The sequence below is a fragment of the Bubalus kerabau genome, chromosome 6, assembly GCF_029407905.1.
Source record: "Bubalus kerabau isolate K-KA32 ecotype Philippines breed swamp buffalo chromosome 6, PCC_UOA_SB_1v2, whole genome shotgun sequence".
Classification (NCBI taxonomy): Eukaryota; Metazoa; Chordata; class Mammalia; order Artiodactyla; family Bovidae; genus Bubalus; species Bubalus kerabau.
Window position 1 is genome coordinate 52,113,386 of NC_073629.1, and position 24,838 is coordinate 52,138,223.

Sequence of the window (24,838 nt, forward strand, 5' to 3'; positions counted from 1 at the left end):
CTACATTTAGCTATTTTTAAAAAATCAACCAGTAAAAGAAAAATTAGAGTAAGAGTATGATATAAACGGTCTTTTGCCTTTTGATTTTGTAGAGGATGAGATGGTTGGATGGCATCACCAACTCAATGGACATGACTTTGAGTAAACTCAGGGGGTTGGTGATAGACAGGGAGGCCTGGCGAGCTGCAGTCCATGGGGTTGCAAAGAGTCGGACACGACTGAGCGACTGAACTGAACTGATGATAATTTTTAATATATAGAAATTTTGCATTTTTATGGAACTGAATTATTTTACGACTTCTAAATTTTGTATCCTCACTGCCCTGATGAGGTTATAAACTAATTCTTCCAGGGCTTACTGTAGTATTTTAATGGCCTCATTTTCTTTACTTTCAAATCTTTGATCCATTTGGAATGTATACCGGCATACCAGGATGTGATATATAGATCCAGCTTTTTTGCAGCAAAATTCCTGGTTGTTGTCCTAACATCATATACTGAAAAAACACTATGACTCATACTATTTAATTCTTTTGATACTGTGTCAATTAAATAGCCTTCAGTTATCCTTTGGTCTTGGGACTAACAGCATTTTATATATGTATACACACACACACACACACACACACACACACACACCCCTTCAGTTTTACTCCAGTAACTATTTTTGTTTCAATTTTCTATATTTAAGAATGATTCATAATTTGCTTTTTTAAAAAAAGGCTTAAACAAAACATTTGAAACAGAAAATTTAATCATGCTTTGAAATAGCTCAAGTAGTCAGAAGCCCTAACTAACACCTTTCTCCTTCTACTCACTTCTCTACCCTGCTGTCTCTTCCTCCCCAAAGCAATAGTTTGTACTTGGTAGGACGGAGCAGCCGTTTCTTACTGAACTGCAACACAGTGACCAAGAAGAAGTCCCTCATATTAAAATTAAAAAAAATTCTCCATAAATAGTCCAACCTCCATTGGTATAGGACAGTGTTTGGCATATTACTGATGGAGTAATGTCCCTGCCATTGAACTGTATTAGAGCCAAAGAAAAGAAAACCGCTCAACCTTTCATTTTTTTTGGATAACATATTTTAAATTTTAATTTGAAAAAATTAAAAATATTCTATTTTATTTAAAAAAGCAAATATATTTTATCTATATAATAAAATATGAAGATTACATTAAGGTTTGAATATCCACAAAGAAAGACAAAAGTTTACATTTTCATTGTAATCACCGTGATGTCAAAAGGCTTTTAATCATATGGAATGTTTGGTTGTTCTGATGCTCATTTTTATATGCCTTAAAAGGAAAAATCAAGGATTTACAAAGCTTACAAGAAACTGATTAGAGCTATAAAACCAAAATAAAATATTGTATGAGAGGGAGAGGCATAGTATGAAGAGCTTATTCTTCAAATATACTTAACACTTGTTTAAAAAAAAAACTTCTTGAGACAGTCAGTTAAGATCCCTCCCAATCTGGCCTTAGCCTCTCCCCAGACTCATCTTCTTTCATTATTTTAGTTACAACAGAATATTGGCACTGCTTGGTCTCCAGGGCCCTGGTCACATTTTAAAATTCTGTCAGGAATGCCCTAACATACTTTTTAATTTTGAAATTGTCTTCTATCTTCAGGTTCATCTCATGTTACTTCTATCCTTCTAATCAGAATCAATTGTTTTTTTACTTCTGTGATTCCATGTATATACCTGAATTATAAACTATACTTATTCATTTATTTACCTATCAATATATACCAAGTACCTACAATGTGCTAGGCATTACCCTAAGGCTGGCGCTACAAAGGTAAATAAGACTCACATGGAACTTAATGTTCGTATTCATCATAGTCTAACTCGTACTTTGCATCATTATTTAAGTGCCTATTCTTCCAGAGATTTGTGAGTTCCTTGAAGTCAGGGCCCACACTTCCAAAAAAAGCTTCTTTGCCCATGTTGAACATCTATTATATTACCTTTTGAATGGCAGCAATTGGTTTTAATACCTGGCTTTGTCATTTACCGACACTGTGAATGTGAATAAAGCATTAACCTTTCTGATTCGTTTTTTCATATACAAAATGGAGGTAATAGTACCTATGTTATACATAATTTCAAAAAATAAAAAGTATACTATGAACCACAGAGGTCCTTTAAAAATCCACTAAATAATAATAATAGTTGCAATAGTAATAAATGACATTTTTACTTCTATTGAACTGAATTACAACTGGGCCATTTATTCGCCTTCATGAATAGAGATTAACTATTCAATGACTAAAGAAACTAATACAAAATCAGTCAGTTCAATTCAGTTGCTCAGTTGTGTCACACTCTTTGCAGCCCCATGGACTGCAGCATGACAGGCTTCCCCGTCCATCACCAACTCCTAGAGCTTGCTCAAGTCAAACTCATGTCCATCGAGTTGGTGATGCCATCCAACCATCTCATCCTCTGTCGTCCCCTTCTCCTGTCTTCAATCTTTCCTATCATCAGAGTCTTTTCCAGTGAGTCAGTTCTTTGCATCAGGTGGCCAAGTATTGGAGCTTCAGCTTCAGCATCAGTCCTTCCAATGAATATTCAGGACTGATTTCCTTTAGGATGTACTGGTTGGATCTCCTTGCTGTCCAAGGGACTCTTAAGAGTCTTCTCCAACACCACAGTTCAAAAGCATCAATTCTTTGGCGCTCAGCTTTCTTTATAGTCCAACTCTCACATCCATACATGACTACTGGAAAAACCATAGCCTTGACTAGATGGACCTTTGTTGGCAAAGTAATGTCTCTGTTTTTTAATATGCTGTCTAGCTAGGTCATAGCTTTTCTTCCAAGGAGCAAGCATCTTTTAATTTCATGGCTGCAGTCACCATCTGCAGTGATTTTGGAGCCCCAAAATAAAGTCTGTCACTGTTTCCATTGTTTCACCGTCTATTTGCCATGAAGTGATGGGACCAGATGCCATGATCTTAGGTTTATGAATGCTGAGCTGTAAGCCAGATTTTTCACTCTCCTCTTTCACTTTCATCAAGAGGCTCTTTAGTTCTTCTTCATTTTCTGCCATAAGGGTGGTGTCATCTGCATATCTGAGGTTACTGATATTTCTCCCGGCAATCTTGATTCCAGCTTGTGTTTTATTTCCAGCCCAGCATTTTGCATTTTAACTCTGCATAGAAGTTAAATAAGCAGGGTGACAATATACAGCCTTGACATACTCCTTTCCCCATTTGGAACCAGTCTGTGCTTTTGTGTCCAGTTGCTTTTTGACCTGCACACAGATTTCTCAGGAGGCAGGTCAGGTGGTCTGGTATTCTCATCTCTTGAAGAATTTTCCACAGTTTGTTGTGACCCACACAGTCAAAAGCTTTGGTATAGCCAATAAAGCAGAAGTAGATGTTTTTCTGGAACTCTCTTGCTTTTTCAATGATCCAAAGGATGTTGGCAATTTGATCTCTGGTTCCTCTGTCTTTTCTAAATCCAGCTTGAACATCTGGAAATTCACAGTTCATGGACTGGTGAAGCCTGGCTTGCAGAATTTTGAGCATTACTTTACTAGCGTGTGAGATGAATGCAACTGTGCAGTAGTTTGAACATTCTTTGGCATTGCCTTTCTTTGGGATTGGAATGAAAACTGACCTTTTCAAGTTCTGTGGCCACTGCTGAGTTTTCCAAATTTGCTGGCATACTGAGTGCAGCACTTTCACAGCATCATGTGGGAAAAGGTAATTATAAATACTCGGTATGACCACGTGACCAGGTTCAGAAATGAGCGTTGTAGTAGTTGTGATATAAACATATTGATTCCCCCCTGTTTTTTTTTTTTTGGCTGTGCTGGGTCTTCATTGCTACATGTGGGCTTCCTCTAGTTGTGGTGAGTGGGGCTGCTCTTTAGTTGTGGTGCATGGGCTCCTTATTGCAATGGCTTCTCTTGTTGCAGAGCACGGGCTCTAAGTTCTTGGGCTCAGTGGTTGCTGCTCATGGGCTCTAGAGCACAGGCGCAGTAGTTGTGGCACACAGGCTTAATTGCTGGGAAGCATGTGGAATCTTCCCAGACCAGGGATTGAATTCGTGTCCCCTGCATTGGCAGGAGGATTTTTAACCACCAGGGAAATCCTCATTTCCTCTTTTTATATGAATGTTTTTGTATATATTAACGAAGTGTTTTTGTTTTCTACCACTGTCTCATTCCCCTCCATGTTCTCAAGCCCGCTGCTTCAGGGTGACAGGGCGATGGTAGGACAGGTGAAACTGGTAAACACGGGCTCACTGCTGTGCTTCACTTGCTGTGAAGTGAGTTTTTTAGTCAGAAATGATGCTGTGTAGAATAGTATGGTGGTGAAAAAGGCAATAAGTCCATGGACAGCAGTTTTACTAGAAACACTGCCTTTTCCATGATGAAAGGCATGTAATTAATCTGCCACCTCTTGGAGAATGGTGCCACTGTTTCAGTGTTGTACCCTAAACTACCTTAGTAAGTGGAGGTCCATATTACTGAGCCAATGCTCCTTGCCCCTTTTGTTCATCAACAAATATATACTTTCTAGTGATTATGCTTCTCTGGTTGAATTCTCCATTTGGTATGGAGGAACAGTCTTAAAGACAGGTTCTGAGAATTGGTTCTGGGTTATCTCGAATTGGCTCTTTCATCTTGCTTTTGTAACACAATTTTATTTTTGTATTTAAAACACTGAGAAAGTACTTATATAAAATTGAGTAAACTTTTTAATAACAAACACAAAGTATTCAGGTTATACTTACTAAAGAATGAATCAACATATTAAAACAACTTTTCTGAATCTCGGCAGGTACATTTGCAAAGCTTCTCTCAGACCAAAACCTTGCAAAGTGCTTTACAATCCACCTATTGAAAATCAAAGAATCTCAAGTTAAAGAAGTGAAAATATTTTTCATTATAATATATTCAATAACATTTTGGTTTTCAATGATATAAATTTTAAATATGTATGTTTTAACTAACCCTAACAGTTAATTTTGTGAGTGTTGTAATGGACTTAAGTATGTTTCCTTTTCTGTAAACACATATTTTAAACGCACTTTGGGTTATGTGCATGGATTTTAACGTTAAGTAACCATGGTTCAGCTAAAAAAGTCGATCCCAAGCATCTTGAGTAATATCTAAGTCAATACTTCTTCTCAATTGTTGTAACTAGTAGAGCATTAAGCTATTTACATTGTGCTTAAGAAAATAGGCCAAGTCTAAAATTTCCCAGAAACTTAGGAGAATGGAAGAACAAAACCCCTAAATCAATAGTATCAGTACTACTTCAGATCACTTACTTCATGCAGTCAGCAAAAAGACTTTCCACTCCAACTGAATGAGCAATAATCAGGCATTCTAATATAGATGCCAACCTTCTGGAAACAGGCTAAAATTGACAGAAAACACTACATTTACTCTTTATGAACTTATAAGGCTAAAAGTGGTTCATAAAAATGATCTGATTTATATACCTAAACTACAGAATAAATATATGTAATACAAAAGTATTTATTCTTATAAAATTAAGTATCACTGATAACCTTTAGTTTTAATAGCATTTGAGTTCTTTTAGCTGCCAGAATGCAGTTTTTACTCTAATTTCTTTTAGCATAAATATTTTCTAGACTAAATGTAGTATAATAATTCCTAGCACACCACACTGCAACACAATCATAGGGTCTAATCTGCTTCCTAAAGTAGAAATGTAAGTACATGTGCAATGGGAGATCCTACACTGACCTCAGGCAAAATGACAGAATTTAATTAGATCATGATTTTATGAACATATTTTAAAAAGTACATATACAGAAGTAATGAACTAAAACAATAAATAAATAAAATGTAGACACAAGTATTGAAAAACTCACTGTTCTTCGAATTAAATCTCAGTCAGTCAGTTTAATTCAGTTCAGTTGCTCAGTCGTGTCCAACTCTTTGTGACCCCATGGACCACAGCACGTAGGGCTTCCCTGTCCATCATCAATTCCTGGAGCTTGCTCAAACACAAGTCCATTGAGTTGGCAATGGCATCCAACCATCTCATTCTTTGTCATACCCTTCTCCTCAGCCTTCAATCCTTCCCAGCATAAGGGTCTTTTCCAATGAGTCAGCTCTTTGCATCAGGTGGCCAAAGTATTAGAGCTTCAGCTTCAGCATCAGTCCTTCCAATGAATATTCAGGACTTATTTCCTTCAGGATGGACTGGTTGGATCTCCTTGCAGTTCAAGGGACTCTCAAGAGTCTTCTCCAACACCACAGTTCAAAGGCATCAATTCTTTGGTGCTCAGCTTTCTTTATACTCCAACTCTCACATCCATACATGACTACTGGAAAAACCATAGCTTTGACTAGACGGACCTTTGTTGGCAAAGTAATGTCTCTGCTTTTGAATATGCTATCTAGGTTGGTCATAGCTTTTCTTCCAAGGGGCAAGCGTCTTTTAATTTCATGGCTGCAGTCATATCTGCAGTGATTTTGGAGCCCCCCAAAATAAAGTCTGTCCCTGTTTCCATTGTCTCCCCATCTATTAGCCATGAACTGATGGGACCATATGCCATGATCTTAGTTTTTTGAATGTTGAATTTTAGGGCAGCTTTTTCACTCTCTTCTTTCACTTTCATCAAGAGGATTTTTAGTTCTTCACTTTCTGCCATAAGGATGGTGTCATCTGAATATCTGAGGTTATTGATATTTCTCCCAGCAATCTTGATTCCAGCTTGTGCTTTATTTCCAGCACAGCATTTTGCATTTTAACTCTGCATAGATGTTAAATAAGCAGGGTGACAATATACAGCCTTTGATGTACTCCTTTCCTGATTTGGAACCAGTCTGTTGTTCCATGTCCAGTTCTAACTGTTGCTTCCTGACCTGCATATACGTTTCTCAAGAGGCAGGTCAGGTGGTCTGGTATTCCCATCTCTTGAAGAATTTTCCACAGTTTGTTGTGATCCACATAGTCAAAGGCTTTGGCATAGTCAATAAAGCAGAAATAGATGTTTTTCTGAAACTCTCTTGCTTTTTCAGTGATTTGATCTCTGGTTCCTCTGCCTTTTCTAAATCCAGCTTGAACATCTGAAATTTCACAGTTCATGGACTGGTGAAGCCGGGCTTGGAGAATTTTGAGCATTCCTTTGCTAGTATGTGAGATACGTGCGATTGTGTGGAGTTTGAACATTCTTTGGCATTGCCTTTCTTTGGGATTAGAATGAAAATTGACCTTTTCCAGTCCTGTAGCCACTTCTGAGTTTCCAAATTTGCTGGCATATTGAGTGCAGCCCTTTCACAGCATCATTTTTTAGGATTTGAAATAGCTCAACTGGAATTCCATCATTTCTACTAGCTTTGTTCGTAGTGATGCTTCCTAAGGCCCACTTGACTTCGCATTCCAGGATGTCTGGCTCTAGGTGAGTGATCACACCATTATGGTTATCTGGGTCATGAAGGTCTTTTTTGTGTAGTTCTTCTGTGTATTCTTGCTACCTCTCCTTAATACCTTCTGCTTCTGTTGGGTTGTGTATCATTTCTGTCCTTTATTGTGCCCATCTTTGTATGAAATGTTCGCTTGGTATCTCTAATTTTCTTGAAGAGATCTCTAGTCTTTCTCATCCTATTGTTTTCCTCTATTTGTTTACAATGATCACTGACGAAGGCTTTCTTATCTCTCCTTGCTATTCTTTGGAACTCTGCATTCAAATGGGTATATCTTTCCCTTTCTCCTTGCCTTTGGCTTCTCTTCTTTTCATAGCTATTTGTAAGGCCTCCTCAGACAACCATTTTGCCTTTTTGCATTTCTTTTGCTTGGGGATGTTCTTGATCACTGCCTCCTGTACAATGTCACAAACCTCCGTCCATAGTTCTTCTATGTAGAAAGAAGATACTCTATCAGATCTAACCCCTTGCATCTATTTGGCACTTCCATTGTATAATTGTAAGGGATTTAATTTAAGTCACAGTTGAATGGTAAGCCTTAATATGTGCTACATACTGCCTGTGCCATGTATTTTCAGGTTTTGGACTATGTTCCTAGGCACATCTATTGCCCTATTGGGGTGAATACAATTCAGTTTCTCTTTGTACGCATTTACTAGTTGTGATCTGAATTTATACACTTAATAAAGACCAGCAATCAGCCAATTTGTATATGTAGTATCTAAATATGTACTTCTGAAGATACTGTGCACTCAGAGAAGGGCAAAAGCTTCTTCAGAAATGCCTCCACCATCAGTTCAGTTCCAACTCTTTGCAACCCCAAGGACTGCAGCACAATAGGCTTTCCTGTCCATCACCAGCTCCCGGAGCTTGCTCAAACTCATGTCCATTGAGTTGGTGATGCCGTCCAACCATCTCATCCTCTGTTGTCCCCTTCTCCTCCTGCCCTCAATCTTTCCCAGCATCAGGGTCTTTGCAAATGAGTCAGTTCTTCACATGCAGTGGCCAAAGTACTGGAGCTTCAGATTCAGCATCAGTCCTTCCAATGAATATTCAAGACTGATTTCCTTTAGGATGGACTGGTTTTATCTCCTTGCAGTCCAAGGGACTCTCAAGAGTCTTCTCCAACACCACAGTTCAAAAGCATCAATTCTTTGGCGCTCAGCTTTGTTTATGGTCCAGCTCTCACACCCATACATGACTACTGGAAAAACCATAGCTTTGACTATACGGACCTTTGTTGGCAAAGTAATATCTCTGCTTTTTAATATGCTGTCTAGGTTGGTCATAGCTTTTCTTCCAAGGAGCAAGTGTCTTTTAGTTTCATGGCTGTCGTCACCATCTGCAGTGATTTTGGAGCCCCAAAAAATAAAGCCTGTCACTGTTTCCACTGTTTCTCCATCTATTTGCCACGAACTGATGGGACCAGATGCCATGATCTTAGTTTTTTGAATTTTAGGCCAGCTTTTTCACTCTCCTCTTTCACTTTCATCAAGAGGCTCCTCAGTTCCTCTTTGCTTTTTGCCATAAGGGTGGTGTCATCTGCATATCTGAGGTTATTGATATTTCTCCTGGCAATCTTGATTTCAGCTTGTACTTCATCCAGCCCAGCATTTTACATGATGTACTCTGCATATAAGTTAAATAAGCAGTGTGACAATATACAGCCTTGATGTACTCCTTTCTGATATGGAACCAGTCTGTTGTTCCATGTCCAGTTCTAACTGTTGGTTCTTTATCTGTGTACAGATTTCTCAGGAGGCAGGTCTGGTGGTCTGATATTCCCATCTCTTGAAGAATTTTCCACAGTTTGTTATGATCCACATAGTCAAAAGCTTTGGCATAGTCAATAAAGCAGAAGTAGATGCTTTTCTGGAACTCTCTTGCTTTTTCTATGATCCAACAGATGTTGGAAATCCATAAAATTCCATAATTTCCATAATATTCCATAAAAAATATTAAACTGCAAAATAATTTGCTGCTTAAATGTAATGGCTGGCAAACCAGCTTGTGCACCAAAATTAGTCCATCACTCTTTTTGTGAATAAAGTTTTATTGGAACACTGCTATGCTGTTCCATTTACAGACGGTCCATATCTGCTCTTGGTCTACAACAGAAAGCCGAGTAGCTGTGATGGAGGCTGTATGGCCCATAAACCCTAGAATACTAATTATCTAGCCTTTTACAGCAAAAGTTTACTGATCCCTGACTTAAAGGGATAACTTTAGCTTTCTAAGAATTTTACTTATATGGAAATGCTGATTTCCTAAGTATTTTTGTAATAGGATGACAGGTCTTACAGTCGTTTTCAAAACCTGCTTATAAAATTTGGGAGGACATCTATTTAAATCATAACCTAAAATATATATGTAAATCAGTGGCAAATAGCATGTAATGTAAAACCCACTATAATCATATAAATGAAGTTCTAAAATTTAGTTGAATAATGGCAAGATTGTGACGTTAATGAAATGACTGAAGCTAGCTTGCCAAGAGTTCTGGGGCTAGTTCACCACCACATTATACCCCAACATATATTACTGTGGGATGAGCTATTATAGATTTACTATATTTAAGTCACTGCCAAGAAACTGTATCATTGAGATCTAGAAGTTAAAAATTATATATTCAAAAATATATATTTATTAAAATATATATTGTCAAGGTAGTAAAGCAAACAATTTCAAGATCAGATCAATAAAAAGTTTGTTCTTAAATATCTGTTACTACAGTAATATAGACTATATTAAAATATAATAAAAAAGTTTTCAACAAAACACCATATTGATAATTCAAAAGAATTTCACCTTCTGTTCTTTTAATGACAACAAATATGTTGTATTTTTTAAAATTAAGTGGAATTTTTAAAGTAAAATATAGGAGGCTGCACGTAACCTATGTATACTCTTGAACATACTAAAAAGTAGAAGCAATGGTCCAAGGACAATCCATAATAGAGACTGGTCTTAAAATGTTTCATGTAACTGGTTTATTGAGGAATCTCAGTTTAAAGCAGATACTAACATAAAACTTTTTATCCCCAGTTAGTGCTATCAACCAAGCTGTGTCAAATTCACTTTTTTTCCATCCTTTAATGATTATAGGCGCATTCCTGTACCTTCTGGTTACTTTTGGTATTTAAAAACAATATGGTACTATTTTAACACCTATTTCACACTTAATTTAAATCTTTTGTTCCCCATCACTGACTACACTTTTAGTTGGGGAGATCTGGAATGCAAAGTAGAGCATGATCCCTTGCTCTGCCATTTAGTGGGTCTAACTCCTTTGGAATAGGGCTGTGGATGGGTATGGTCACTTTAAGTAACTAACCAGTGACCAGCAGGGTAATAGGAAGATGTCCTTGAATGCTCTAATCCAGATGTTGGTGGCCTTTGCTAATGTGGTGGCTCATTAAGTGACAGACCGAAGTTCTCCCCAGCCTCTCGGTGGACGAAGGAACCTTCTAGGATTCATGATGCTCAATGCCTCCCTACATGGGACACAGTGTTATTTGACCCTGTATCAGCCTCTTCTAATCTTCACTGAACCACTAAGGTCCTTTTCTTTTCTTGCATACCATGTATACTTGGGGTATGGAATGGACTTTTATTTTTTTTCTGTCTATGACAATAACCACTGTCTCTAGCCACTGGGGTAGTACTGGCTTCTCCAGCAAGCCTCCTCCTCCTTTTAGAAATCTCCATATTCAAGTATACTCTCACTGGTTCCTGAGATATACTCTAGGCTCTTCCAAAAAATCTCTTAGTATTTTCTTCTTTGATAGAAGTCCCAGAGTGGTCTGGTTATACAGATGTCCATGTTAGATGTCCATCTCAGGGCTGAGAGGACACTATATCCTCATTGCAAATATCCCTATCTTTAATGTTTATCTGGGATAGTCTTGGATCTCCCTGCTAACTTTCACTTGGCAGGGAAGATGAGGAAAAAAGATGAAAGAGAAGGAAAAGTCTTTTTACTAGGATTCTTTACTTTCTACAGTGCTGAGGATACCACAGACTATGCCCCTTCTTCTAGTTCCCTTCCTTATAAAAGTTGGAATGAACGGTAACTGATTAAAGGCTTAATAAAGGTTACCTGAGGAGTTTAACTGTTTCTCAGTAAAACGGGAAGGGTTGGTAGTGGTGGTAGACTCAGTTTATGCCTCTGTTTTAACCCATAGGGTGATATCTCAGATACAACTTATAAAGAGATAGGAAAAGTCCTACCCAACATAAAAATCTAAATTTAAATATGCTTAAAATTATTAAAATTACCTCATTACAATGCATATTGTTGGTTCAAGTATCCAATAAGAGGGGACTATTTATGTAAACAATCCTTTTAATACTTGTTTTTTGATGATTATAAACATAATACATGACCATTGTTTACAAAGAAAAGAATAAGAAAATTAAAAATAAGAGAAAATTAATGTACAAATGGCTTTGAAATAAATAGTACAATACCTTTCTTTAGACAACAAATTTAAGTTTGCATAAACTAAAATTAAAAAGTCAGTATTCATATAGCACCTGGAGAAGTAGAAGAGAACTATATCCCACTCCAAGTACATGCTATCAAGAGAAGTGGTAGGAAGGAGGAGTTTTCCTTCAGGGGAAAAAACTGATGAAGCACTGTGGTGCCCTTTGATAAATGGAGAAAGTAACCCTAGTTGCCAGCTTCCTTTCTCTCAGTTCCAAACCCTAACTAACAGAGTTCCAACTGTGTACTCCACTTCTGAATTATATAGGATATTGCCATATCCTTTCAGTAAACCCCCACCTCAGTTTTATCTTATTTAAAATGATCTGAATTGATTTGTTTTCTACAAGCACATCCTAAGAGTTATTTCTCAGTAGAGTTACCATTAGCTAAAATGACAATACTAACAGAGTTAAGAATCTAGGAGGTAATAATAGATTACTTTAGGTACTAGGTAAAAGATTTCTGAGACTCAATAATTACCTTCTGAAAGAAATTACAGTAATCTCTTCTTAAAATATAGATTGCTACTTCTTTTAATCCTTCTAGTCCATACATATCAGCCATATTGAGTATCTGACTAAAATAAAAATAGATGCACTGTTAATTCTTCAATTTAAATACCAAGGCATAATACACAATAATTTCTTAATGATAAATAGTTCGTTTAGAGAAAATAATAATCTTAACTATTTTAATTCTAACTTTCTGCCCTACATAGTACTCTTTACAGGTTATAAAAAGCACATAGGTCAAAAGTTGAAAGCACTGTAACTTGATTTGATTTGTGGAGAATAACACAAAGTAAATTTGGAGATGTTTTACAACTTCCCCTCATATTCTCAGTGATATATACAACAAGGCCCAGGAAACTGCTTCAAAGGCTATAAAAGTTACAACTCTTCACAATAAATAAAAATTTAGGGGGAAGGGCAGCTAATTGATGTTTATCATATTGAAAATGCCTACAGAGTACAATGAGATTAGAGGTGGCATCCAATGACTCAGAGGGTTTCTATTGCTTCTTTCAATTGGCAAGTATTTCTAAGTACCACACATACGCTAGGTACTTAGGAAACCTACAAGTCTCAATTCCATGATAAAGTTTCATACAGGTTTCCAGGGGCAAAACTTCAGTACTTAATCCCTGTGACTCAGGATACTTTCACCCTCAAATCATATTCATTCAGTTTATAACTAAAGGAACTAATAAATATTTAAAATTAAAAGAGCAGCCTTCATTTGAGTGATGTTAGAATAGCAATAAAAGGAGAGAACATCCCAAAAATTAGACGAGCAAGATATATTTCACTCTCTAGTAGGATTTCAGCAGCTTAGACGATGGCATGTCGCCATAGAGTACTAAAGAACCATACCATTGTTGATCTTTAGGATGGATGCCTATATTCTCAAATTACTTTTAGGGTTTTTTTCTTTTGACATCCTAAAATTTAAAAATAAAGTAGCAAAAAAATTTATAAAATTCCAAATTTGACTAAAGTTGAATTAACTTTATAAAAATCTGTCATTTATTTTCCAAAACAAATATTAAGTTTTTCAAACACAGCAGTAATTAGTCACTTAGTCGTGTTCGACTCTTTGGGACCCCATGGACTGTAGCCTGCCAGGCTCCTCTGTCCATGGGATTCTCCAGGCAAGAATACTGGAGTGGGTGGCCATTTCCTTCTATTTAAGTCTAATAAAGACTTTTCTTAATCTTATTACTGTGAAATGCTAGATCATCTTTTCTTCTAAATAAGGTGACTTACTGTTTTTAGATATTGCCAAAATATGTACAACATACAGCAAAATAAATAATAAAAGTGAAACTTCTACTTCACTGACACTTTTAAACAAAGCTCAATAAAGCAGAAGCCACAAAATATCAATATTTTTATATTTAAAATCATTAAAAAATAATACCTACCCAACATTAGCTTTGACTGGAAAGTCCAAAGTTCCTCCGTATATAAAGTGCATCATAACATTCATTTCTACATGGCTTATACTGAAAAATAAAAGAAAACTAAACTCAAATCCAGAAATAATTAAGGTTTAACTGATATCAATGATACATTCTATTTTCCCATAAATTTTCAGTCAAGATAAAGTTCTAATCTCATTTTTATCTGAAGAATACAATTTTCAAATAACATCCATGAGGTATGCCATTAATTTAAAAATGAAGTTATAAAAAAAAAATAAAAATGAAGTTATAACTGCAGCTATGGGTTTTTATATATTGTAAAATGTTATTCAGTTCACTTCAGCTCAGTCACTCAGTCGTGTCCGACTCTTTGCGACCCCATGAATCGCAGCACGCCAGGCCTCCCTGTCCATCACCAACTCCCGGAGTTCACCCAAACTCATGTGCATTGAGTCGGTGATGCCATCCAGCCATCTCATCCTCTGTCATCCCCTTCTCCTCCTGCCCCCAATCCCTCCCAGCATCAGGGTCTTTTCCAATGAGTCAACTCTTCGCATGAGGTGGCCAAAGTACTGGAGTTTCAGCCTCAGCATCAGTCCTTCCAATGAACATCCAGAACTGGTTTCCTTTAGGATGGACTGGTTGGATCTCCTTGCAGTCCAAGGGACTCTCAAGAGTCTTCTCCAGCACCACAGTTCAAAAGCATTAATTCTTCGGTGCTCAGCTTTCTTCACAGTCCTACTCTCACATCCATACATGACCATTGGAAAAACCATAGCCTTGACTAGACGGACCTTTGTTGGCAAAGTAATGTCTCTGCTTTTTAATATGCTCTCTAGGTTGGTCATAAGTTTCCTTCCAAGGAGTAAGCGTCTTTTAATTTCATGGCTGTAATCACCATCTGCAGTGATTTTGGAGCCCCCCAAAAATAAAGTGTAACACTGTTTCCACTGTTTTCCCATCTATTTGCCATGAAGTGATGGGACCAGATGCCATGATCTTCGTTTTCTGAATGTTGAGCTTTAAGCCAACTTTTTCACTCTCCTCTTTCACTTTCATCAAGAGGCTTTTTAGTTCCTCTTCACTTTCTGCCATAAGGGTGATTAGTATATGATAAAATAATTAATTTTTTGTTGGGCATCTTCCATGATAGACAAAGTTAGAAAGGACTTTAGAGGTCATAGTTCAACCTCTGGCTCCTTAAGAAATCCTCTTCAGCATCTTTGAAAAATGGCCTCTCATTTTGCTTAAAGCCTGGGATGGACAACTATTCCATTCACTAGAAAGATTCTTGCTGTGCCATACATGTTTCTTAATTTGTAATACCTATCCAGTGCTCTAGCTCTGCCAACATCCTCATATTACAGATTTAAAAGACATGACTTAAAGAAGTAGTCTGAAGTGATAATCTTTATGTTTCATGGACTACTAGATCTCAGACTCTCAAGTCATGACTTCTTCTCCCAGCACCCCAGATTCAGTCTTCTATTACTCTTATATTTTGTTCATAGCACTGTTACAGGACTTCTTGCATCCTGGCCCTCCCCTATTTCTCTGTATCAAGGAAGATTAATTATCTGGTTGGTGGACAACAACCACTGGTTGTTGATCATGAGGAACTTGTTGTTGTTCATTTGCTTAGTAGTGTCCAACTCTTTGCAACCCTTGACTTGCAGCATCCCAGGCTTCCCTATCTTTCACTATTTCCTAGGGCTTGCTCAAACTCATGTCTATTGAGTCGGTGATGCCATCCAACCATCTCCTCCTTCATCATCCCCTTCTCCTCCTGCCTTCAGTCTTTCCCAGCATCGGGATCTTTTCTAATGAGTTGGCTCTTCTCATCAGGTGGCCAAAGTATTGGAGCTTCAGCATTAGTCCTTCTAATGAATATTCAGGATTGATTTCTTTTAGGATTGACTGGTTTGATCTCCTTGCAGTCCAAGGGACTCTCAAGAGTCTTCTCCAACACCATGGTTCAAAAGCATCAATTTTTGGTGCTCAGCTTTCTAGATGAGAGGTAAACTGATTTCTTTTCTCCTTTTTTTGCTGCTGAACCAGCGGTAAGAGGTGGTGAGAGACAAGCGTACTGCTATCCAGATTCAGGCTTTCTCTCAAGTGGGCTGTCTTAGAGTAGACATAGCAAGCAAATCAACTTTGGCTTTTGCGTAAAATCACATTTTACTGCCTTATCAAAAATTAAGGAAATGTTTTCTAATTTCACCTGCTGATTCTTTTGTCTTATTGTGAGCAGGAAGAAAGTATACTATTTATTGGGCCCCCCTCAGAACTCCAACAGATAGCTAAGATGGATAGCAGATACCCTTCTTCCCATCACCTCTTTCCACAGATTCAGCGGAAAAGAAAGGAGAAAAGAAATCAAATTACCTCTCATCATCAAATTAACCCTCAGGTCAGAGTTCATCCTGACCAATGCCCAGTGGTTACTAGATAATTCACTCTTCTTGGTACAGAGGAATAGAAGGCAGGACAAGATGCAAGGAGTCCTGTAACAGTGCTATGAACAAAACAGAAATAACAAAAAGAAGACTGAAGAATAATCTAGATTATTCTTAATCTTAATCCTCTCTCTCATTATATCCTATCATTTTATACCTTCAAATGTTTTTTTAATTCAGCCTCTGCCGTCTGTTGCTGTCGTTGTTTAGTCACTAAGTCGTGTCTGACTCTTGTGATCCACGGTCTGTACTCTGTCCATTGGATTTCCCAGGCAAGAATACTGGTGTGTGCTAAGTCACTTCAGTCATGTCTGACTCTTTGAGACCCTATGGACTGTAGCCTGCCAGGCTCCTCTGTCTAAGGGATCTTCTGGCAAGAATACGGGAGTGGATTGCCACGCCCCCCTCCAGGGGATCTTTCTGACCCAGGGTTGGCACCCAGGACTCCTGTGGCTCCTGTATTGCAGGCAGATTCTTAATCAATGAGCCACCTAAGAATACTGGAGTAGGTTGCTATTTCCTTCTCCAGGGGATCTTGCAACCCAGGAATCAAACCCTTGTCTCCTGCATTGACAGGCAGATTCTTTACCATTGAGCCACCAGGGAAGCCCTTTTGCTATATATTTCCCCCTTTTATTGCCCCAGTTTAGCCTCTCAGTTTCTTTCATCTGTACTATACTTCATCATAGTACTCTGAGGGCTTCTTGCCTGAAATTACCTCCTCACATCCCATTTCACACATTGCAATCAGAGTGACTTTGCTAAAATGTAAATCTGATACAGTCCCTGACTTCTAAAACCCTTTAGCAATTCTCCATAGGACCTAGGAAAAAAAGCCCAAATTCCTTAGCTTGGCATAGAATGTTCTTTATGATATGATCTCTGGTTTCTCTAGCAGCTGTTCCAGGATAAGCAAACTACCATTTCCTATACCTGAACGACTTACAGTTCCTTATACATCCGTTCCTTATCACATACTGTTCACTCTGCTTAAAATTCTCTCCCTCTCTATTTATTTCATCTTTTAGATACAAGACACATGGCTCTTTACCTCTGATTGTTTGCTTAACACTCCCAAGGGGGGAAAAAAAGGAAATCACTGAATGTTAAACATAAATAATAACTAACATTTATTGAGCATTTATTATGATTTAGTCACTGAGCTAATAAGCATTTTCAATGCAATTAGCTCATTTAATTGTAACAACTCAATGGGAGGTTATTATTATTAGTCTCATCTTACAAATGAAAAAACTGAAATTAAGTAACTTGCCCATGGAGGTGGGTGCTGGGAAAAAAATAAATTGCCCAATGTCAAATGGCTAGTGATGCACTGGAATTTAAATCCAGGCAAACTGCACTGGAATTTGGAATTTAAATCCATACTCCAATGCCTGGGCTCTTAAGCAGTATAATACACCCCCCCACACACACTTCCATTATCACATTTATCAAACTGACTTATAATATCTTTGTTTACATATTTGTTTCTCCTTCTAAACTGAATTCTGTGTGGGCAGGATTTGTGTCTTATTTACCCTTGCATCTCTAGTAGAAGCACAATGTCAGCATTGATTCAATATCCCCAGGATCAAAATTTCCTTTCCCTGCATAATACTGGAGCTCTGCATGGAAGCAGGCTGGGGACAGTGCGGATAAAGACATTCACAGTTTGTTAAGCACAGTATCTAATGTCTGCTAAAGGGAGACAAGGAGAAAGGCAAGAAGAAAAGAAAGGGAGTTCCACAGGGTAGGACTCAGAAAGGTGTCTGCTTTGATTCTTTGGCCTTAAATAATATATGCTCAATAAATGTTTAATGAATATTTAATGAATGGCTTATTAGGGTAGTTACAAGCATCTCCTGAACCTTCAGAAGGAATATTGAGTTGAAAACATATAAATATTTTTTAGTTTACTTAATATATATTTACTGGCTTATACAATGGCTAACTACTGGTTTCTGCTGATTCAAAACTCCACATCTCTTCTTTAATACTTAGAAAAAAGTCAAATCTCTAAATATGCTCATTTATATACATGGATATGACAAGAGTTGATCTCAGTATAATTATGCTATATTATCTGTAGTCTGTTCATATAAAACAGTAGCATAATAGTTACATTCCATGCACTTTTCCTTGAAATTTCAAGAGCCATTCTTATTAGTGTTAATGAGGATTGAATATTTATGTTATAAGAATAGTTTCTTCTAAGACTTGACATATTTTAGCAAAGGAAAATAATGAATAGGTAGAAATAAAACTTTTATTAAAATAAACGGCAAAATCTGGACATTTGAGCTTATATATCAATATATATGATAGCTATAAAAACAGCAAGAAACTGTTTTCCTGCTGTCTTGACAACTGTTTTATTAAACTGTAGCCTCATTATTGTAAGTCATCTGTATTTTTATGAAAAGTGTTTATAAAGACATGATCAACTGACTTGCCAAAAAAAAATTACTGTAATAACCCACAGTTTAAATAAATGGAAAGATTTAAAGCACTGCTGCTGCTAAGTCGCTTCAGTTGTGTCCGACTCTGTGCAACCCCATAGACGGCAGCCCACTAGGCTCCTCTGTCCCTGGGATTCTCCAGGCAAGAACACTGAAGTGGGTTGCCATTTCCTTCTCCAGTACATGAAAGTGAAAAGTGAAAGCGATATTGCTCAGTTGTGCCTGACCCCCAACAACTCCATGGACTGCAGCCTTCTAGGCTCCTCCGTCCATGGGACCCTCCAGGCAAATCAGAATAAAATCCTATAGGAGATGAAAATATTACATACACTGAACAGTTAGAAAAAATAAAAGACCATGAGAGGACAGAGCACTAGGCTCAGAGATAACATGCACCCAGTCTAAAACCTCTACGCTATATATGTGCTTCCTAAAGTTTCAGGTTTCTACAGATGTGGGCTAAGGTAACATAGGGCCTCATTCACTCATTCATCATTCATTTACATTCAATATTTATTGAATGATAGGCGCTATTCTGGACCTTACATTCTAGAGAGAGGACATGGACAATAAATATGTCAACAAATGTGTGTGCTTAGTCACTCAAGAGTCAAGTCAGACTCTTTGTGACCGTATGGACTGTAGCCCACCAAGCTCCTCTGTCCATGGAATTCTCCAGGCAAGAATACTGGAGTGGGTTGCCATGCTCTCCTCCAGGGGATCTTCCCAACCCAGGGGCCGAACCCAGGTCTCATGTATTGCAGGCAGATTCTTTACTGTCTGAGCCACCAGGGAAGCCCATGTCAACAAATATATGAAGATAATTTTAATAGTGAAAAGTGAAGACAATCTAACAGAATAACATAGAAAAGAGTAACTGGAGAGTTGGGCTGTAGCTCCTTTAGGTGGGGAAGTCGGGGAGAATCTTATGGGTCAGATCATACAGGTTCTTATAGCTTATGATAAAGATTTGGGTTTAATTCTAATTGCGATGAGAAGGCACTGAAGAATTTTGACCAGAAGAGAAATATGACCTGACTTACATTTGAAAAGGTCATCCTGAAGGTTCAGAGCAAGCCAGGAGTCTCTGAAGGGAGATGAAAAAATCCAAATTTATACTCTAAAGTCTCAAGCCACCACCGGAAGACTTCTGTTTACATAAAATGGAAACACGTGGGGTTTCTTTATGGAAATATTGGCTGTTCAATTTCCAGTACTGGATGTGGAAAACGTCCCCTTGACACCAGGGGAACTTCCTTTCAGCTTTATCCTCCCACCTTCCAACTCTGGGGCATGGGTAGAACTAGGATTAAACACGTGTGCTCAGTTGGTCAGTCGTGTCCCACTCTTTGTGGCCTATAGCCCACCAGGTTCCATGGGATTCCAGGCAACAATACTGGAGCCAGTTCCCATTTACTTCTCCAGAGGATCTTCCTGATACAGGGATTGAAGCCATGTCTCTTGCATCTCCTGCATTGACAGGCAGATTCTTTACCATTACGCCACCTGGGAAGCCCTAAAACTAGGATAATAGGATTCCACTATTCCTACCTTAATTTATTGAAGGCTGTCTCATTTTAAAATGTCACATGCATTACATCTTTGAGCTACCAACTCAAAAAAGAACCAAAAACCAATTGGTTCTTTTCCGTAAGGACAGACAAGATTTCAATTTTAATCTATTGCAGAAAACATCCTACAGATATGCAACAGTGGCACAGTTCCAAAAGAGGTTACTGAGCAAGCAAAGCAGGTGTTGCTGTCCTAGTCCTGGAAATGGCGCTCACTCGAACCCTTTACTCCCTAGAAAAATGAGAACACCACCATTTAGGGAAAGAAAAAAAGGTAAATAATAATCAGCACTACAGACTATACACCAAACACTATGCCAAGTTTTTCCTTTCAACAACCTCAGGGAAGGTAAGCAACGTCCCAAAGTCATGTAACAGTTTGGGCCTGGATGTAGGACTTCCTATAAGGACACCAGAGTCCATGATCTTTTTACTATACCATACTACCCCTTGAAACATCTACTCAGGTTTACAAGTTAATGTGAAAGGCAATTTGTTTTATAGATTACTTTGTTACATTATAAAAATTCTTAAAAGATGTGATTTTTTAAAACAGTAAAATTCCTAAATATGCTTTAACCTTCTGACAGCTTTATACACCATGATACTAATAACATTTAGGTGGTAATTTGACACAGTCAATTTGATATGTAATACAAGAGGGGATTAGATCTGATAGACAGAGTGCCTGAATGGGATGGAGGTTCATAACACTGTATTAGAGGCGGTGATCAAAACCATCCCCAAGAAAAGGAAATGCAAATAGACAAAATGGTTGTCTGTGGAGAAGCAAACAGCAACCCACTCCAGCGTTCTTGCCTAGAGAATCCTGTGGACAGAGGAGCCTGGGGGGCTGTTGTCTATGGGGTCGCACAGAGTCGGACACGACTGAAGCGACTTAGTAGCAGCAGCAGCAGCAGAGAAGGCCTTACAAATAGGTGAGAAAAGAAGAGAAGTGAAAGGCAAGGGAAAAAAGGAAAGATATACCCATCTGAATGCAGAGTTCCAGAAAATAGAAAGGCGGTAAGAAAGTCTTTTTAAGTGAACAATGCAAAGAAATAGAGGAAAACAGTAGAACAGGAAGGAGTAGAGATTTCTTGAAGAAAATCAGTGATACCAAGGAAACATTTCATGCAAAGATGGGCTCAATAAAGATAGAAATGGTATGGACCTAACAGAAGCAGAAGATATTAAGGAGAGGTGGCAAGAATACACAGAAGAACTGTACAAAAAAGATCTTCATGACCCAGATACGCACAATTGTGTGATCACTCTCCTAGAGCCACACATCCTGGAAAGGGAAGTCAAGTGAGCCTTAGGAAGCATCACTATGGACAAAGCTAGTGGAGGTGATGGAATTCCAGCTGAGCTATTTCAAATTCTAAAAGATGATGCTGTGAAAGGGCTGCACTCAATATGCCAGCAAATTTGGAAAACTCAGCAGTGGCCACAGGACTGGAAAATGTCAGTTTTCATTTCAATCCCAAAGAAGGGCAATGCCAAAGAATGTTCAAACTACCACACAATTGGCATTCATCTCACATGCTAGCAAAGTAATGCTCAAAATCCTTCGAGCTAGGATTCAACAGTATGTGAACTGTGAACTTTCAGATGTACAAACTGGATTTAGAAAAGGCAGAGGAATCAGAGATCAAATTGCCAAAATTCAATGGATCATAGAAAAAACTAAAGAATTCCAGAAAAACATCTACTTCTGCTTCATTGACTGCGCTAAAGCCTTTGACTGTATAGATAACAACAAACTGTGGAAAATTCTTCAAGAGATAGGAATACCAGACCACCTGAACAGCCCCCTGCAAAACCTGTATGCAGGTCAAGAAGTAACAAAACAGTTAGAACCGGATATGGAACAACAGACTGGTTCCAAATTGGGAAAGGAGTACGTCAAGGCTGTATATTGTCACCCTGCTTATTTAACTTATATGCAGAGTACATCATGTGAAATGTTGGGCTGGGTGAAGCACAAGCTAGAATCAAGATTTCTGGGAGAAATATGAATCACCTCAGATATGCAGATGAAACCACCCTTATGGCAGAGAGTAAGAGGAACTAAAGAGCCTTTTGATGAAGGTGAAAAAGGAGAGTGAAAAAGCTGGTGTAAAACTCAACATTCAAAAAACTAAGATCATGGCATCTGGTCCCATCACTCCATGGCAAATATATGGGGGAAAAAATGGAAATAGTAACAGACTTTATTTTCTTGGGCTCCAAAATCACTGCAGATGGTGACTGCAGCCATTAAATTAAAAGATGCTTGCTTCTTGGAAGAAAGTTATGACCAACCTAGACAGCATATTAAAAAGCAGAGACATTACTTTGCTAACAAAGGTCCGTAGAGTCAAAGCTATGTTTTCTCCAGTAGTCGTGTACAGATGTGAGAGCTGGACAATAAAAAAGGCTGATAGCCAAAGAACTGATGCTTTTGAACTGTGGTGTTGGAGGAGACTCTTGACAGTCCGTTGGACAGCCAGGAGTCAAACCAGTCAGTCCTAAAGGAAATCAAGCCTGAATGTTCACTGGAAGGACTGATGCTGAAGCTGAAACTCCAATACTTTGGCTGCCTGAAATAAAAAATGATGCCTTATTTTTATTTAAGAGCTGACTCATTGGAGAAAAGGCTTATGCTGGGACAGACTGAAGGCAGGAGGAGGGGACGACAGAGGATGAGATGGTTGGATGGCATCACCAACTCAATGGACATGAGTTTGAGCAAATTCCGGGAGAGGGCAAAGAACAGGGAAGCCTGTCATGCTGCAGTCCATGGGGTCACAAACAGTCAGACATGACTGAGTGACTGAACAACAACAACAAGAGGGGAAAGCAAACATATTGTGTGATGACAATAATAATATAAGATGTAGATAAAACCCGGAATCTGTCAGGAAATCCCCCTTTTGTTTTGGCATTAGAAAGCCTTGTTATATCAAGCAAGATAAAAGAGTCAAAAAGAAATGTATCTTCATTTCTGATGTGCTAGTATTAGAAGTGGGCCTCCCTGTTGGCTCAGTGGTAAAGAATCTGCCTGCAACACAGGAGACATGGGTTCAACTCATGGGTTGGGAAGATCCACTGGAGAAGGAAATAGGAACCCACTCCAGTATTCTTGCCTGGGAAATCCCATTGACAGAGAAGCCTGGCAGGCTACAGTCCATGGGGTTGCAAAAAAGTTGGACACAGCTTAGCAACTAAACAACAACAACAACAGCATTAGAAATAAATGAGCTGATTAGGAATAAGCCTCCAATGACAAAATAGCAGCTCTGTGTAAGATGAGCCAGTAAGGAGTAGACCCTAGCTTACAACAGAAGTCAAGGGAACACACTGTAAGAGGAGAGAGCCTGATGATCACTGGCACTGCTACAATGTACAGTCTACTTATTTGTAATGACAGTTTGAAACAAACTTGGCTACTTCTATTTGGTTTTCCCTTGAACAAACCACTAAAGTTGGTCAGCAGCAGTTAAGCCATATTATAAGAGGAGATATTTATCCATTACCTCCATCATAATAGAAGATGGAAAATTACAGGTAGTGGAATAGACCAACAATTAAGCTACTACTTCTTTATCTATTAACCTCTTAATAAACAGACTCTACCTTTAAAAGCCTGTGTTTTGAAAGTTTAATCTGATCACTCATGAGTATTGATTAAAGATTGCCTTTATTCCCATAGCTAAACACAGAGGTTGCTTCGAGTGATAAAGAACAGATAATAGTAGAGCAGCTCTGGTAGGACATGTGCCCATATCCCAACCCCATGCCATGTATTCCCTAAGGAACTACCAGAAACTTTCCGTTCCTATGGAAAAATCACTGATTTAAAATAGCAGTCTGAATTAGTTCAAGAACACATACCAATGGGAAACTTTTAATTTCTTCAGTGACTACAGGACTTTGAATTAAGAATCAACAAACATGTAACTTATATTTAGCATAGCACTTATTTGCCAAGGAACCCTTGGAAGAGATTTAATTTATCTGATCTTGTTCTTCTCATCTGTAATCTGTGAATACACCAGCTCTCTCAGAGACTGAATCTAAAAATTAAAGAACATAGTAACTGTGGAAGTAACATGGAGATATATATGATGTTATTGTAAGGTATTATCACTGCTAAGGACAGAATCTATTTGGAAAGAGGAACAAAGGTGTATGCAATTGGTATCAGATAGTAAAAAAACACTGTCACTAAAAAGCAACTAAGACTTCTTCTAGGAAATTAGACAAGTGTTTTCTGTAAATTACTTTCCCCTACCGTCAAATAAGGTCCAATAATCATACACTTCTTTTGACATTTATCTCACCACACAGAATCACATGGTTACCTCTCCATTTAAATTTTTAGTGTCTTCACCTCTAATGAGAGTAGACAGTTTTTATAAAAGATATCTAAAACATAAGAAACATAATCCCTGGACACGTTTCCAAAATTACACTAGAATGATGATTACCCCTAGAATTGACACACTTACAGAAATTCTGGCCTCTGCAAGCA

General features: G+C 38.1%; 1 protein-coding gene across 7 annotated transcripts in view; it reads right to left on the reverse strand.

Moving 5' to 3' along the window:
• Positions 1-24,838, reverse strand: part of BTBD8 (BTB domain containing 8) — a 95,296-nt gene that overhangs the window by 25,463 nt on the left and 44,995 nt on the right. For 4 of the 7 annotated variants that reach the window (XM_055585141.1, XM_055585139.1, XM_055585138.1 and 1 more), the window contains 4 exons: positions 13,837-13,917; positions 12,393-12,489; positions 5,293-5,381; positions 4,753-4,855 (listed from right to left, as the gene is read on the reverse strand). In XM_055585141.1, the coding sequence (XP_055441116.1) occupies positions 4,753-4,855; positions 5,293-5,381; positions 12,393-12,489; positions 13,837-13,917 (370 nt within the window). Of the gene's footprint in view, positions 1-4,752; positions 4,856-5,292; positions 5,382-12,392; positions 12,490-13,836; positions 13,918-16,221; positions 16,350-19,794; positions 19,839-24,838 lie in introns of those variants that run through there. The other 3 variants (XM_055585143.1, XM_055585142.1, XM_055585140.1) reach the window with 3 other exon arrangements.